At 45.1% G+C, this 18,318-nt stretch overlaps 1 protein-coding gene across 1 annotated transcript in view; it reads right to left on the bottom strand.

Annotated features, from left to right (window-relative positions):
• LOC117734022 (cadherin-4-like) overlaps nt 1-18,318 on the bottom strand; it is a 64,763-nt gene that overhangs the window by 23,425 nt on the left and 23,020 nt on the right. The window contains exon 3 of the mRNA XM_034538049.1: nt 7,068-7,294. Coding sequence (XP_034393940.1) covers nt 7,068-7,294 — 227 coding nt within the window. The remainder of the gene's footprint in view (nt 1-7,067; nt 7,295-18,318) is intronic.

Genomic DNA, 18,318 nt, shown 5'->3' with positions numbered 1-18,318 from the left:
TAATTCATACAAGGCGTTGCGATGACAACGATCACAGCTTGTGCTTTGTTGTTCTGTAAACACAGGACGACAAATTCAAAGATTAAAGAAGCAAAAATCGATCGTTAAAATGGATAAAACTGCATATGAAACATGGAAGTAGAAAGGGTTAAAAAAAGAAAAAAAGGGCATTGAGGTAATAAAATTAAATATATATGTATATCTATTGATATACATATATATATATATATACATATATATATATTTTATTTTAATAAAATAATATATATAATTCAATTAAATATATATTTTATTTTAATAAAATAATATATATATATAATTCAATTCAATAAATACATACATATATATATATATTTTATTTTATTAGCTCGATGGATATATATATATATATATATGGCTGCAAATGTACCGTGTATGTAATGTAATGTGAATCAAGGATAGTGAAATGTTCCAGCACCTGGTTCCTGCAGGAAAAACAAATAAAACAAACGAAAAGGTACAAATATTTTTGATTTATGGGTAAGGTCGGAGCCACGGGGGTCTGCTGTTCACATCTTTACCAGCAAAACTTAAGCAATCGTGAATATTGTGATTAGACTTGTCTTGACCCTCAAGGCGTCTGTTCTTATTGGCCGAGGGAGATTGTAGTCAATGTATTTGATTGTGTGTGTGTCTGCTCGCTCGGTCGGGAATTGATTCGTACCGTAGATAAATAATAAAGAAAAGCTGGGTAAGGGTATGCGCTCACGCTGCAGACCCTGATGTAACGTTGCACTCTTAACGGTACTCAAAGAGAAGAGGAGGAAAACAAAAACAAAAACAATTGTAAACCACACACACTAGAGATGATGGAAGGAGAAGAAGGAGAAAAAAAAACCTGTTTCGGTTTCATTACAGTCCAGGCCGAGAGTGAAGAGCACACAGTGTGTGCTTGCTTCATGTGTGTGGGTGGGAGGGTTTTCATGTCATGAGTACGAGAACAATCTGGTCTCGTGAATTTGGGAGCATAAGAGAGAGAGAGAGAGAGAGAGAGAGAGGTTCAATCAGCACACATGTACATAATGATAGGGTTGTGTTTTTTAATACCTCTTCAAATTCTTCTTTTTTCCTCTGTGCAACAGGCAGACTTCCATCCTCCCCGGCGGTTGACATTTTGAGAATTGTTTAAAAAACGGCGCTAACACAGTGCTGGAGGACGGCGATGGCTTCTGGCTCATATTGAAAGTCGAAGGGTCTCGGCACAATGCGGTCTATAAAAAGTGTTTTCTCTTTATCTCTCTCTCTCTCTGTGTTTGCTCCTGCCTGGTCAACGAACCCCTCAGAGGTTCGGCTGGTATCTGCCAGCGGAAACAATGCTTTCAAGGCTGACTTCATTAGACGGACGCCCAAGAGAAAAGCTTTTATGGCTGCTTTAAAGGAAATGTGTCAGGTAACCCGGCATCTGGTGCGTATGCGTGGGTGGGGAGGGGCGTGGGAGTTGGGTTAAGGGGGGGGGGGGAGGGGGCTAAGTTGTCATGTTTGGTTTCATCAACCGTGCGCTGCATTTCAGACATCGCGTACTCTGCTGATCCAGGGCACTTTGAGTGAGAGCGCAGAAGGAGCAGGGGAGTGGATACAGGCACCCGTGGGGGGGGGGGGGGGGGGGGGGCTCCAACAACGAGCTCTTGCAAATGAATCAGTAAAAAGAAAAAAAAGAAAGAAAAAAGAAAATATGGCCGCGTTCAAAGAAGAATTCAACCGGTTGAAAAATGGTGCCGTTTGCGATATTAACCCTCGAAAAGTCGGAGCAATCTATATACTGATACACAGATACGCAACGATGACTTATGGGTAATATGTATGTTGATGTCGTCCAATGTCAAATCTCTATTTGATCATGTGACGAGATGATACGATATATATTGTCGCTAATCCTGATAGCTTCATCTTTGACCTCTCTCTCTATGCAACAAAATTGCCAAAGTATAATTACGTTTGATAACTAGTTAATAGGGCCCCTTTAAAATATGATGCATTCAGGGCCTTCTGAGAGGTAGCGGCGGTTACAGATAACCATTAATTCTCCTTTTAGCTCTGCTTTGGTCTCCACCAAGTCCTGAAGGAAATATCTGTCCGTTTAGTGGCAAAATGCTCCACTATGTTGAACCAGCTCGTACCGGGCGATGGGGCAAGTAGCTGTAGTGGGTCTATAGGAGACAACAGCTACCTGCATCTGGAAACAATGCGGATTAGAACCAAAACAGTACAGTTGTGGGCTGTATGGCCAAGAAAATCGTTTATAAAATGCTCCAGATCAAAGTGAGTGAGTTGTGTGTTGTAACTGTCCATCCGGGGAGAGGGATCCTCCTCTCTTGCTCTCCTGAAGGTTTCCTCCCCTTTTTTTCCCCGCGAAAGTTTTTTTTTCACTTTTTTTGGGAGTTTTTCCTGATCCGATGTGAGGTCAAAGGTCAGGGATGTCGTATGTGTACAGATTGTAAAGCCCTCTGAGGCACATTTGTAATTTGTTATGCTAAATATACTGAATTTAATTTAATTGAATGATTCTCTGTGGGTCACCTTTTACATAAACTTTGTCATTTATTTTGTGAATGTAGAAATAATGATTATACTTTAAATTAATTTACTGTAATAAACTGGTCTAGAAAGTAGATACAAGTAGTACAACTTCACAGAGAGGGTTGGTGAGATTGTTTTGTCATCTACTATTTCTCTGGTCAAGAGTGAACTTTCAATCTCAATGTTTAACTCAACAGCTTAGAAACAAGACTGACGTTAATATACAATTAATTACAGTCGAGTAAAATGGTTTAAATAAAATGTGCAAACTATGAACTTATGACAGAATAGAGCAGGTTCACATTCTTTCTCTCTCCAACTATTATATTAGTTGAGCGGCAGCTCCTCTTTTGGCCACTAGGGGAGCTAAAACCCCCCCTGAAACTGACAAAAACTAGATCTCTCAACCTCTGCAGCTTGCTCTCACGCTCTCCTCCTCACCGCATTCAATGTTCGCTGTACTGTGTGACGAGTTGGCTGAAACATGCACACGATCCTCTGCATTCGGCCCATATTCAGGCGGCACCGGGGCCGTGTGCACAAACGGGGGTTTGTCGGCAGTGCGGGACGAGACAGATGTGAGCCGGGTCCAGACAAATGTATTCTTTTTCTTCAGAGAGAGGAAAGCTTAGTGGGGTTGACTGCAGGGGATGGTTGCCCCACATCCCACCAGCGCAGCGTGGTGGGGCGAGACATGTTTGGGATGGATTGAGAGGAGGGGGGGGATGACAGAAACAGATGTGGCTACCCCATCCCCTCCCCTCGCCTAAATAAGTCATGCTCCAAATCCTTTTATCTACACGTTCTAACAGGTACTAGTGAGTTCCCAGAGGAGGGATGTAGAATATGAGAAAAAAAGACACAGGGAGGAGAAGAGAAAAAGAAAAAGAAAAAAAACGAGAAACAGACGGAGATGGAGAAAGGCCTGTAACCATCGCTCCTGCGAAAGGCTTAAGTGGGCTTTTCTCGAGCCGCGGTGTAATTCTGATCAAACCCTGCAGCTCTCGTTGTTATTCACACTAGTGCAGCGAGAGAGAAAAGTACAGGAAGGTGATGCAATTGATTAAAAAAACAGGTTAAGCGGTGATGTCAGGCGCACTCGTTCAAAACTATTACAAAAGATGGGGGGGGGGGGGTTAAAGGAGCCGTCAGAAGTTTTTCACGACAGCTTTGCGGATTCCAAGCGATAGGAACGTGTTATTTCCCTCGATCCGGCAGATACAATCAATAGGCTGTAATCAGGAGAGTCTTTATGCTCCGAACAAAGACAAGCCCGTACACTGCAATTAAAAAAAAAAATCTTTAAAAAAAATTGCATAATTCCCACTTGATTCGACATAATCTCTCTAAAAAAAATACAAATATAGGAATAAAAAAATAATAATGCACACACATGACGCACACTAGCGCTGTGTGAACAGGAGTCACCGAGAGTGAAATGGATGCAACCCCCCCCCCCCCCTCCCCCCCCAGCCCTGGTGCTGTAGCCAGCTGGCAGTGGTCCCGGCTCTCTCCCCCCCCCCCCCCCCCCCCCCCGTGCCACTGCATCCCAAAACAACCCTGCGCGCTTTGATATCAGCCCCCCCCCCCCCCCCCCCCCCCCCCCCTGGCTACCCAGACATCTGGAAGTTACTATTCAACAGAGCAAACGCCACAAAGCAGCCATTTCCATAATGGAACATCACGTTTTGTTTTCGGCCCCTTGATCGCCCTCATTTCTGACTTCTGACCCCTGGACCCCCCCCCCCCCCAGTCTCGCTCTCCGACTGTTCGCCTCTCTGTTCGCGACTCCTCGGACGAACCCGTCGTTTGACCTTTACCACATTGTTGCTTCATACTGAAGCTCAGTGGCACCACACTGACCAACCCTTTCCAGGGCCACAACAACACACTGGTACATAGTTTGGTGGACAATGGCCCACTCCGCCTCCCCGTTTTCTCCATGATTGCATGATTGACTTCGAGCCATCACTTCTTCTCTTTCTTCCTTCTTCTTCTGGCCATGCACACTACAAAGAAAACCCAGCTGAAAGCATCTGGTTCTGAATAGCTTCAAGTGCTCGCTCTCAAAACTAAAACTGTTAGAAAAGTCATTTAAACTATACCTCACCGGCGTCGGAATTATATTTTCATCTTCTGCATCTAAAGTTCAGACTGTATTATGAGTTCTGATTAACTCGTCATCTGAAGATCTCTGTTTACATATCTGACTCATGTCTGTGAGGATGCTTGCCTGTGCGTCTGGCTTCGTGCTGCAATAAAGTGCAAATACAAATCAAAGTTGAATTAAGTCACAGCATTTGCTTCTTTCTGTCAATTTAGTTATTTTCCACCACGCTATAACCCACTATGAACCACTATAACCCGCTATACACCGCTATAAACCACTATACACCGCTATACACCACTATGAACCATTATAAACCACTATACACCACCATAAACCACTATGAAGCAATATACACCACTATAAACCGCGATAACCCACTATACACCGCTATAAACCACTACAACCCACTATAAACCGATATACACCGCTATAAACCGCTATAGTCTACCATAAACCGCTATAAACCACCATACACCACAATAAACTGCTATAAACCACTATAAACCCATATATACCCCTATAAACCCCTATAAACCCCTATAAACCACTATACACCACTATACACCACCATACACCGCTATAAACCACTATACACCACTATACACCACCATACACCACTATACACCACTATACACCACCATCAACTGCTATAAACCCCTATAAACCCCTATAAACCACTAAACACCACTATACACCACCATACACCACTATAAACCACTATACACCACTATACACCACCATCAACTGCTATAAACCCCTATAAACCACTATAAACCACTAAACACCACTATACACCACCATACACCACTATAAACCACTATACACCACTATACACCACCATCAACTGCTATAAACCCCTATAAACCTCTATAAACCACTATAAACCACTATAAACCTCTATAAACCACTATACACCACTATACACCACCATACACCGCTATAAACCACTATAACTGCTATACACCACTATAAACCACTATACACCACTATACACCACTATACACCACCATAAACCACTATAAACCACTATAAACCTCTATAAACCACTATAAACCACTATAAACCTCTATAAACCACTATAAACCCACTATAAACCTCTATAAACCCCTATAAACCCCTATAAACCACTATACACCTCTATAAACCACTATATAAACCACTATAAACCCCTATAAACCTCTATAAACCACTATATAAACCCCTATAAACCCCTATAAACCCCTATAAACCTCTATAAACCACTATATAAACCCCTATAAACCCCTATAAACCCCTATAAACCTCTATAAACCACTATAAACGCCTATAAACCGCTGTAAACCACTATAAACCCCTATAAACCTCTATAAACCCCTATAAACCCCTATAAACCCCTATAAACCACTATAAACCCCTATAAACCTCTATAAACCGCTGTAAACCACTATAAACCTCTATACCTATGTGGTTATACCTATATAACCACACTGTAAACACGGACATATCTACTTTTATATGTCTACTTTAAACTTGTTTCCAAGCGGTTACGTATTCATACATCCAGCACGGAGGGAGCAGCACTCTCATGCACCTGGAGTCGTGTTTGTGGCCACGAGATGAACGGAGAGACACAACACATCCTTCGTGCTTTATACTCCACCAACTCCTGGGAAAAAAATAAATGTATCTGGCTCTTCGGCTGCTGCACGCTCCAGTACGTTCACCAGCTAGTCGCCAACTTTTTTTTTTTCTTCTTTTCTTCTTCTGGTTGCTGGGAGGTAGTGTGTGTGTGTGTGTGTGTGTGTGTGTGTGTGTGTGTGTGATGGGTTTCCAGGAGCTTCTTTACTGAACGGCACGACGAGAGGGCTCTTGAGGCTCCGCCGGGTCGGGGCTGATGCTGCAATTCTGTGAGCTAACGTCATCACGGACATATTGATTTTACCTGCTTCGAGCGGCAACGTTCACGTCGATTACTTTTTGTGGCGCTACGGGAACTTGAACACGTATTCCGCGGCGAGAGGGAGTTCAGACCCCCCAAAAAAAACCCCACGTTTTGCTTCCCGAGACTTGGCCTCAGTCCTCCCATGACCTCTGACGGCTCGTAAATGGAGGCAGAAGAGTCGGCGACCCCCGGGGCGTCCAAGGCACAGGATGTTTTTTCCAATAACAGCTTATGGCGGAGGGGAATCATGCTCTCCCCCTGTGGCAGTGTGATTCTATCACTTTGAGCCATGTGCCATCTCTCTCTCTCTCTCTCTCTCAAACCCCGAGGAGTTTTGACCTGATTCTTGGCTGTTGCTATCACCAGACCGCTGGAGAAAATTTGATGGGAAGAAGAAACTCGGGCATGATAATTGAAAACGTCGAAGCATGATATTATTTTTGCCTGTCTGTGCTCGTGCTCAGTGGGAGTAAAACTCACCTCGTTTCCATTTCGCTGGAGTGACGGCGGGTCGATTAGGGCCAGTTGGACCACGGTCTCCCAGACATGCGCGTGTCGACCGCTCGCTGTCAGTTTAAACTGGACCGGCTCGTCCAGGCTGGCCCCCTCTCGCCGGGCAAAGATGGACCCGTCCGTCCGCGCGCCGAAGGCTGGGTCGCTGCTCTGGAAAACCACCGCTTCGTTCCCCACGCAGTCGTCGAACTCCACTGTGGACGAGAGAATCGATGAGATTTAATATGCTATTCATCGAAAGCACACACACAGCTCAGGATTGGAAATACACAGCAGAGGAGCGGAGTTACGATCGGCCCCAATTATGACCAGGCGGCAACCTTCCGGGTCCTAAAAGTGAAGCCCATGTATATTCTCTCTACTGGCCAGCAGGGGGCGACTCCTCCGGTTGCAAAAAGAAGTCAGATTGTATAGAAGTCTATGAGAAGATGACTCTAATCCTCTCTTGATTTATTCCCTCAGTAAACATCAGTTTACGGTCTCAATCTCTAGTTTCAAGTGTTCTTCAATACAGCGTGATGTTCATTTAGAAAAAAAAACTACAACAATATTTGTTGTAGATATACAAAGCATAGCACCAAGAAAACCAAATGATATATACACGTATAGGCAAACATTCAAAGTGCCACTGTTTTTGCATAAACAGTATATATTTATATGAATAAAACAAACACAAGTTGTACTCTCCTGTCAAGAAGTTTTGATTTCTCCCCGACTGACAAATCAACTACGCTTTTAGCTCTTTTAATCTGAAGGCCAAATTGCTGCATTTCTAGTCTCCCTCCAGTCGTCTCTGGCAGCCAAACTCCAGCGCTCAGCCGCGAGGTCACCCGGAGGTCACCCGAGGTCACTCGGAGGTCACCGCGATCGCGGTCCCGTCCTCTTCTTTCTAAACTTTTGCTGAGATGAGATGAATTAAACCCGGAGACGCAGACAAGAAGCAACACGCACTCTACGCAGCGCTCGACGTGTCACATCAACCACCTCGCTGTGACACATATATATATATATATATATATATATATATATAGATATATATATATCTTTAGGCCTTCTGAAGATCTTCTAAAAAATGTGCTTGAGGAAACTTAAAACCTTTAACCCGTTTTTACAGTCACATTAAAAACCAGTCAGCGCTCATCATAACTTTGCAGGGAATCGTCTTCCTGCACTTAGAAGAGATGGCTTATGAGTGAGTAGCGTACAGCGTACTGTATATATTGCCAAGTCAGGTCAAATTGGATTTATAGAACCATACAAACGCAGAATATGAATTTAGCTAAAATTTTTTTTTTTTGGATGTACACAACACATGTCTCTAAACTCACAATAATAGGCGTTTATACAATATAGACTTTTTGTGTGAGAACAACAAAAGGTTGTTTTAATTAATATGCAACAAAGACGCACCACACTCTACAGAAACATTGAAAACAGGGCTCTGACTGCAACGAGAGAGAGAAATTATTTCAAACTGTAACAGTAAATGAACCAAAATAGCAATTTGTGAGCGACGTGTCTGAATGAACCTTAAAGCCTCCGTCATCGGAGCATCCGAACACAAACTATGGGGAACGGCGGCTAATATGCAGCAAATGACCTCGACACGTTAAAACTAGTCCTCATCCACTTCCTTCATAACGGTAACATTTAAGTGCAACGAGAACAAGTCAGAACACAGACAAGAGGATGAAATTAAATACTCCCCCCCAATCACATATACGATGGCGCCGCATCTTTTAATAAGCGCATGTGTGGAGCTTTTTGGCCCTCTCGGATCTCACGTGGGATCTCTCGTCGCACGAGAAGACGAGAAGACGAGAAGACGAGGGTAACCCCGTATCGGCCCTCCCGTCCTCGTCTCCTTCCTCCCTTCGCCCGCAGCATTTCCTCCCGGGGATTACGACGTCTAGACGGTCGTATCGGAGGAGGAAAACCCCTGAGCCTGAAGGCCGTAAACCCGCCGTCGCATGTCTTCTGTTCCCACGTCTGGAACGAGGCTTCCATTACAGAGAGTAAACCTTTTTTTGTTCCTCCTGGCCCTAAATATGCCTCTGATCAAGTCAGGGCACCAGACCGCCACTCAGAGTAGACGGCTCTTCCACAGGTGCAGACGGATTGCATCAATCCAAAAGACGAGAAGAGAGCCTCTTGCTGCTCATCAAGTAGTTCCTCTCTTTGTGTTCGCCGAACATTTCTACTGCAAACAAAAAGTCTGAAAAAAAGTCTGCTCGCTGTTTGTCTTACTCTCTTTCCTCTTTTTTTTGTTGTCTAATCCCATCTCATTTCTTTCATTGTCATCTTTTTTTGTTGCAGATTCTGATTAGATTTGGAAGGTTTTTGTTGTGGGGTGTCTGAACAAATAGGAGTTTTTGGAAGGCTGCCTGATTATAACTCGAAGCTTTATTGTGTTTCCAAGTCTTTAAATCTGCAAAAGGGGACCCAGCAAGCAGCACGTGGTTTGTTGTCTCGCGTCTCTGCTCACTCTATCTACGATTTTACTTGCTTCGCCCCCTTCATTCCGTCACGACGACGACGACAACAACAACAACAACAACAAAGGTCAGACAAACCGACAACAGAGGAACGGTGTTGTTTTGACTTTGTTTAGTTTGGGCAGTGAGTCTTCGTCGACATCGCAGCTTAGCAATGACCTCCCGAGCACCTTGGATAGAAGGATGAAGCGGCACAGCTGGTGTTTTTAGATGCAACACGTGAGCGTTCCCTTAAGCCAGGATCTCTGTTCTGCTCATTTAATAATGCCCCCCCCCCCCCCGAAAAAAAAAACTGAAAATCTGTATAAAAGACTAAATTGATGGAGCCAATAAATGAGGTAAGTAGCAGCGTGCACACTAAGGGGGTATAATCGGCCCCGCGTGTGTTGATGTGGGCATTTTATTCTCTATGATTGCCCCGCATGTCTCAACAACTAACGGCACCAATATCCACACACACACACACACACAAATGGAGTGGCAGGCTGCGCAAAGAGTACCCAGAGGGTCTTGTTCTTGCACCAATTAAAGAAAAAGACAGTGGCAATTTTACCCCTCAATCAACACACACACACACACACACACACACACACACACACACACACACACACACCAACGGCTCCTCTTTCCCTCAGTTGGGTCGATACCGCTATAAGAGAGATTATAAAAAGGCACGGCGCTGCACATTAACAAGTCGTCTGAAGCAGTGGGCCCAGGTTGAACATTGATCTGGCAAATAACACAGACGCCCCGGCGTGCCAAGTAGCCGAGGCCCCAGCACTTCGCCACTGTCTAGTCAGAACGTGAGCGGTCGCGCCCCCCAGAAGTGTAACAAATGCTACACGGGGGCCCACGTTCATATTCGAATGTGATTTCTTAATCACCATCGCTTGGAAGGTGGTGAAAATGGGGCTTCCGAGTGTCACTTTGATGATATCACACACACCCGAACTGCATTTTTCACTTTCACCGCGTCCCCCCCCCCCCCCCTATAGCTTCTAGCTTTTTCCAATTAAAGTTCCCCTTCTCCCTCCAACGAGACAAGGACGAGGAGGAGAGCGACGCTGAAAAGAGTTGTGACCTTCCTGCCGCTGGACCCAACCTGACAGGAAGTAGGTGACAAGTGTTGAAAGGGAAGGGAGAAGGGGTGAGAGGACGCTGAGGAGTGATTGGGGGGGGGGGAGGAGAGGAGGAGGAGGAGAAGAGGGAGGACACGGGAAGAGCAGAAAGTGAGATTGATGAAAGGATGGCGCATGTGTGGAAGGGAGGAAGGCAATCAGAGAGACAGCGAGAAATGAATGAAAGACCATTAAAGGAGGAGAAAGGGAAGAGGTGAAAGACGCTCATATAGGCAGATTGCAGTTTGGTAAAGTGGAGTTCGTGGCTGTAGCCGGTCGGTGCGGTGAATGCATCGGATGTCACCCTGCCCTACAAAAGGGAGGAGAGAAACCACTCTCGCCCCCCGTCCCCCCGGGCGTCTGCTACAATTAGGCCCATTGAGGGACGAGGGAGCAGAAAGTAGATAGAGGACGATGAAGATGAGGACGAGGAGGAGCAGAGAGGGACGGGGGAGGTGTGGAAGGTGGAGGCTGTGGGGAGGGGGGGGGGGGCTGGCACTGGGATGCTGGCTCGGTGAACTGGCTCTCTCTCACACGGCCACATTGCAGCGGATGGGGCGCTCAGATGCCTGTTTAAACAGGTTAATTGGGCTGGCCTCCCGAGAGACGGGGGACAGATGGAGAGATGGATGGAACGGGAGAGGAGAGGAAGAGAGAGAGCAAAAGAGCGACAAAGGGAGAAGCGGCGCAGCCCGGAGAGATGGAAACGGGGCGGGATTGAAGCGGGCGAGAGACGAGCATGGCTGCCGATCAGAAGCACCGCGGGGGGAGTGTGCGGCGGTCTAATCAGAGCTCCGCGGTGGGCCGGGCCCTGACTGGAGAACCAGAGCCAGGTCCACCGTTCACCACCGATAGACTGTGAAGGGAGACAAACTTCTAGGGGGGGGGCGGGGGGTTTAAAGCCACATTAAAATCCCATCAGGGAGCTGGTTCATTGAAGCCAGTCACGGGGAAGCGCTCGTCACTCCAATGCTTTCATATAAATGCTCGATGGCAGTGACCACACACACACACACACACACACACACACACATACACACAAACACATCAAGGACAAATATATATTTTGAAATCCTCTTCATTCAAAGAAGGTTGTGTGGGGCACAAATACATAATGTATGACACACAAAACTTAAAAGGTACTCTAGTCAAATGTGCGGCTGTCGGCTCGACAACAACAACAACAACAACGTCACAACAAGTTCAAAGGAAAATTACGAGGTGATAGGTTTTTCACTTTTATTGGTTCCCACGGAGAAAAAATGGGATGGCTAATGGTTACCAGAGCTTCACATCGTGAGAGGCTGAAAGAGGCTGAAAGAGGCTGAAAGAGGCGTTGTTTGGTTGGGAGGAGAGAGAGAGAGAGAGAGAGAGAGAGAGAGAGAGAGAAAGGGAGAGAAAGGGAGAGGGAGGGAGAAAGAGAGAGAGGGAGGGGCAGACAGACAGCGAGTGAGAGAGAGAGAGGGAGGGAGAGGGAGAGAGAGAAAAAGAGAAAAAGAGAGAGGGAGAGGGAGAGAGGGAGGGAAAGACAGACAGAGAGCGAGAGAGAGAGAAAAACAGAGAGTGAGACAGAGGGAGAGGGAGAGGGAGAAAAAGAAAGAGAGAGAGGGAGAGAGCAAAACAGAGAGTGAGAGAGAAAGAGAGGAAGAAAAAAAAGAGCGTGTCGACATAAGCTGAGTGTTCGCTGTGAATGGGAATGAGGGAAGTGCTATCTCATTAACTTATAAAAATAATGCTGTCATTCTGGGCACGAATAGGTTGTTGTTGTTGAATTCCGATTGCGTAACAACGTTGTTGTTTTCCTGGGTTCATTTCCTCTCAGATTTTTTTTTTTTCCGCCCCGGCCTCGCTCACATAGCGACGCACTGCCGTACTGCGGAGGACGGCGCACCGCGATGTGGATGCAGAAGCGTCGGCGGCGTCCTGGATGTGGACCCCCCCCCCCCACCCCCCCGCCCCCCCTCTCATGCTAAATCAAGCCTTTACTCTGCGCTCTGTTTGGGGGATCACTTCACTGCACTGCCTCGCTCTCTCTGGGTGGAAAGCCAGCAGACAATACGAGGCTGCACATATAGAGCGTGGCAACTTTTTACTTTTCATCACTAGCTCATCTGTTATTACCTGCGCACCTTATTACATTTTAACCGAATGAATGAGAGAAAACTCAGAAACGGGGAAGGGCTGGAGGCAAAGATACTCACAGTACAGCATGTTGCTTTCATTTGACATCTTTATATATATATATATATATATATATATATATATATATATATATATATATTTATAAATATATATTGATATTCAGACTGACTTGTGAAGTATCTAATAAGTCAAATTTCTTTCATTTAACAAGCACTGGAAACGATGTTCGGCACTTTAACGAAAACAACTTTATTCCTATTAAAATATATATATATATATACACGATTTATGTAAAAGCGGATGCATGTGCGTACCTGAGCATCGAGCTGAGGCTCTGCAGGGTGGCTAATCAAGGGGGCTGCTGCTGCATCTCCAGGGCTGAACGCTCTTGGAAAGGAGGGGGGGTGGGGTCGACTGGTGCTAACAGGCTGGCTGATCTCAGAGCAGCTGGAGACTTGGCGTGTAAACAGTTGGCTGGTAACAAGACTTCATTATTATTTTTAGTAAGGAGTTCTGGACTTGACTCGGCTGCATCACCGCCCGTGTGGCAGCTGCACCGCCCACCGCCACCCGGCTCTCTGAAGGAAGTAAAGAGCGGATGGAGTCACCACGTTGGGTGCCGCCATCCGCGGAGGACCTCTACTCTCAACCGGGCAGGAAGAAGGCCAAACGGGATCATCAGGAACCCAAATGAATCAGCCACCAACATCCGATCCTGCACCGCCAACACAAAAACCTTCACTGACAACTAATTGTTGTGCATATGACAACGTAAACGGTGTAGTCTGCAGGCTAAATGGGAAATATACAGTCATTCGTAACTGAGCAAAGAATTTCTTAAATATATATCGATAATATCCCCAAGGCCTTCCTGTATTTGTGTATAGTAGCAGAATTATACGATATTCAAAGCATTAATATAGCAGCAAACATTTGCTACGTAAAGATGTGCAGCTTCTCCTTGCTTTGGCCGTCCCGACAGACAGCGTTGCCACGGACAACGTTACGTTTTACCGGCAATCGAAATGCTCCCAATCTCGTATCTTGCAAAGAGAATTTCGCTCAAAAATCAACGTGCACATTCATACACATATTTGCAGACACACCGACGACTGGTCGGCATCTCTCCAATGACTGATTAGTTTTCCTCTAAACGAGCACAGGGGTGCCTTCATCAGTCCTCAGCCATCTCTCGCAACTGATATCAGGCCTTCAAACAACCGCGGTGTGTTACTGCCTTCAAATGCCTGTGACTTCAAATCTTCAGCATTGTGTTTGTGGTGGGATATGAAAGAATGCAAGACAGAAAGAGAGCAAGACAGTAAGAAAGAAGAATGAGAGGAAATCATGTCTTTTGGCAATTAGGGCTGGCTTTAGTGGTGATTAGGGGAGAAGGCAGCGAGAGAGAGAGAGAGGGCGAGAGACAGAGAGAGAGAGGGAGAGAGAGGGAGAGAGAGAGAGATCAGGCAGAATAAAGCCTCTCCCAGGAAGAGAAAAGCCCCTTTGTAGAAGAAGAGGAAATAAAAGCAAAATGAAAGTAAGCACAAACTTCCCCAACTTTCTTTAGAGGAAGTTTAGTTGCTCTGGAACACACACACACACGCACACACAGACACACACACACACACACACACACACACACACACACACACACACACGCGCGCGCACACGCACACGCACACAGACACGGTTAACACAATCAAAAGGTATTTACCCGGCAAACCGCAGCTCATATCCCTAGCAGTCCTTTGGCCTTTTAGCCTCTCTCTGTCTGTGGCTATAAGGGGTAAACAACAACAACAACAACTCTAAAACGTTCTGGTGCGGTTCAAAGAGTTTTCTGGATCGATACAAATCCAATGACAGATTTCAAAAGGTACCGTATGTATCTCAGACCTTGGCCCCCGGATTTTGAATCACTATACTCCAGCCATAACACCGAAAAAACCCTGAAACCGGAGATCCGATACAGTCCGACCAGAGACCAGTGCGGCAGACTGCGGTCAGCCTGTGTGTGTGTGTGTGTGTGTGTGTGTGTGTGTGTGTGTGTGTGTGTGTGTGCGTAACGCGGTCTGGCGTCTGCATGACTGCTCGTGGTTCTTGAGGCATGGGAGATGATGTTGGAGGTGGTGTTGATATAGGCTGGAGAAAGACTGAGAAGGGTGGGGAAGGGGGGGGATTGAGAGGGATTGCCGCCGTCAGCAATTTGCATCACGTCGAGCTCTGCAGGATTTGGGGTTTTTGCTGTCATGCATTCTAATTTTGCTAACCTTATTCCACCCCTTTTCTTTCTGTTAACTCCCCCCCCCCCCACCACCCTACCCCACCCCACCCCCCACAAGGGCCACCAGCATGCAGGTGTCACTTGTTTTTTTTAGACGGCCATTTCAAGGTCAGCGCATCTGTGTGTCTCCGTGCTCTTCCCTCGCCAACGGTTACGTCCATTAATCTCTGCAGAGAAAGGTCCCAGTCCCCCCCCCACCCCCACCCCCAATCCACTACACGGACAACTGCATGGCTTTATATTCTAACACGAGGAAAAATGAAGACACAGGAGTATAAAAAACAAGGCAGCTTTGTACAGGCCGTCACAAACAAAAGGCTTCAAACTTTGCCTTCATTTCACTGTTTGCCTGCGAGCATCAAATATGCGCGTTTGTAAAAGAAAAAGGAAAAAATCATTTTCATATTGTTTTCTCTTGCTTCCCCTAGGAAGCAAACAGCACAAAATTGCTTTCCCCCCCCCCACCCCTAACATGCTGGAGGAAATACAGGCAGCATTTCTCAAATCTAATCAACATCTCTCCATCAAAACTTTACGAAAAGGTTCTGTTTTTCCAATTGTAGGGGTCAGCGCATGAAAGCAGAGAACTCCCTGTAGCCTTTAAACCGCGGGGAAAAAAAAAAACATACGCAATTACACAATCTGTGTGGAGGGGACGTGGAAACGTGGTCGCAAGAGGTTATATCGCTTCTTACCCCCCCCCCCTGAAAGATAGCCATCAGGCTGTGATCCCTGAAATCCTGGACCACGAAGACTGAACCGTGCAATTAGTGGGCGTGAAGTTTCACGGAGATGTGGGGAAAAAAAAGTTCAACAAAATCAAAATCGATGACACGACTCCGAGAACGAGGAGGAACACGAGAAATGCAGCGCAGCGGTAATTATCGACGGTGACCCGCCGAACCCCCGACGCCGTGAAGTAAGACTTTTTTTGTTTTTCAAAAAAGTGATAAATAAGACTTTATGAGGCTCACAGACTGGTGGAAAAGTGATCCGTCACTGCTCATGAGCAAAGATACAGTGTGTGGGTACTCCTCCTCGTCGGGACATGGACATTACGGTCACGTGGTCTGGTGGTCTGGTGGTCTGGTGGTCTCGTGGTCTAGTGGTCTAGTGGTCACGTGGTCACGTGGTCTAGTGGTCTCGTGGTCACGTGGTCTAGTGGTCTCGTGGTCACGTGGTCTAGTGGTCTCGTGGTCACGTGGTCTAGTGGTCTCGTGGTCACGTGGTCTAGTGGTCTCGTGGTCTCGTGGTCACGTGGTCACGTGGTCTCGTGGTCTCGTGGTCTCGTGGTCACGTGGTCTAGTGGTCTCGTGGTCACGTGGTCTAGTGGTCTCGTGGTCTCGTGGTCACGTGGTCACGTGGTCTCGTGGTCTCGTGGTCTCGTGGTCACGTGGTCTAGTGGTCTCGTGGTCACGTGGTCACGTGGTCTAGTGGTCTCGTGGTCTCGAGACCCGATCAGACACCAGGATGCTGGTGAGATCGGGCCGACACGGTCTCACTGGTCACCATGGCGACCATCCGTTGGTTAACAAACTACTTGTGGTATGTGCTGACAATTTTAATTCCTGTTTATGTTTTGACCAATTTGTCAAAAAGGTGAACGCTGGAATTGTCATTCCTGTTAATTGTTACCAAGTTGCTAATGTGCAATGTATCGTTTTAATAATAAATAACAACTCATATACATATATATTTATCTATATACACATATAGATACATATATACATGCATATACAGTTATATACATACATATATATATATACATACATATATATAGATATACATACGTTATACATACATACATACATATATATATACACATATTTTTACATATATATATAGATCATATATAACACATATGCATAATACATGTACATACATCCATGTGTATAGATAAATAGATACATATATACATGCATATACAGTAATATACATACATATATACACATATATACATACATATACATACATACATATATATAGATAATACAAAACACATATATGTATACATACATATACATACATATATGCATACATACATGTACATCCATCCATGTGTATAGATAAATAGATACATATATACATGCATATACAGTAATATACATACATATATACATATATATACATACATATATACATATATATCGATAATACAAAACACATATATGCATACATACATATACATCCATCCATGTGTACAGATAAATATATACATATATACATGCATATACAGTTATATACATACATATATACATACATAGATATATACATATTTTTACATATATATAAATAATACATAACACATATATGTATACATACATATACATACATATATGCATACATACATGTAAATATATGCATACATGCATAAATACATGTACATCCATCCATGTGTATAGATGAGTATATATATATATATATATATATATATATATATATAAAGTTACGTGTACATCTTGTTTTTCAGTCCTGACCAAGGCTGATTGAAGTCACATCACTTGAGGCAGATTATCAGATTTCATGCACACAAGGCCACAGGAGGCTTTATGTACAACTTGATTTTATACTCCCCAGGACCTGTAAACACACTTGAATTCATATCACATTGTCGTGAGATACCGGGATTCAACATAAAAGGTAAAAGCGTGTGTTGAGTGTGTGTGTGTGTGTGTGTGTGTGTGTGTGTGGGAGCATCCGGGAGTACACACAGGAGTGTGTGTTATAAACCTGCGAGCTGGAACATATTGTCATCGAGCAAAGCTAAAGGAGAAACATTAGTCACTGATGATTACTAACAACATCTTCCTGAGGGCATCGGTGTCATTATGTGTGTGAGGACATGATGTTGTTGTATTATGGAGCAGCCCTGAATCTCCTCGTGGGCTGGATGAGCGGCGGCCTTTCCAGAGACGTGACAGATGGGTGTTAAAGCTGTCAGCTGAATGTGTCTCAAGGGTTTGGAGGCAATAACAGGGCATCGCCCAAAGGACGGTGTTAGCATGTTTGCGTGTCCACGTGAATGCATTTGTGTGAGTGCACACAAACACAGAGACACACACACACACACACACACACACACACACACACACACACACACACACACACACACAGGTTGAACACTCCAAACATCTCTCCTGTGGGCTAAAGTGTGAAATACAGGTAAGCTTTGCTGCAAC

This window comes from Cyclopterus lumpus, chromosome 7, assembly GCF_009769545.1.
Source record: "Cyclopterus lumpus isolate fCycLum1 chromosome 7, fCycLum1.pri, whole genome shotgun sequence".
Taxonomy (NCBI): domain Eukaryota; kingdom Metazoa; phylum Chordata; class Actinopteri; order Perciformes; family Cyclopteridae; genus Cyclopterus; species Cyclopterus lumpus.
The sequence above is the reverse complement of the archived record's forward strand: the minus strand, read 5'-3'. Positions and strand labels throughout refer to the sequence as shown.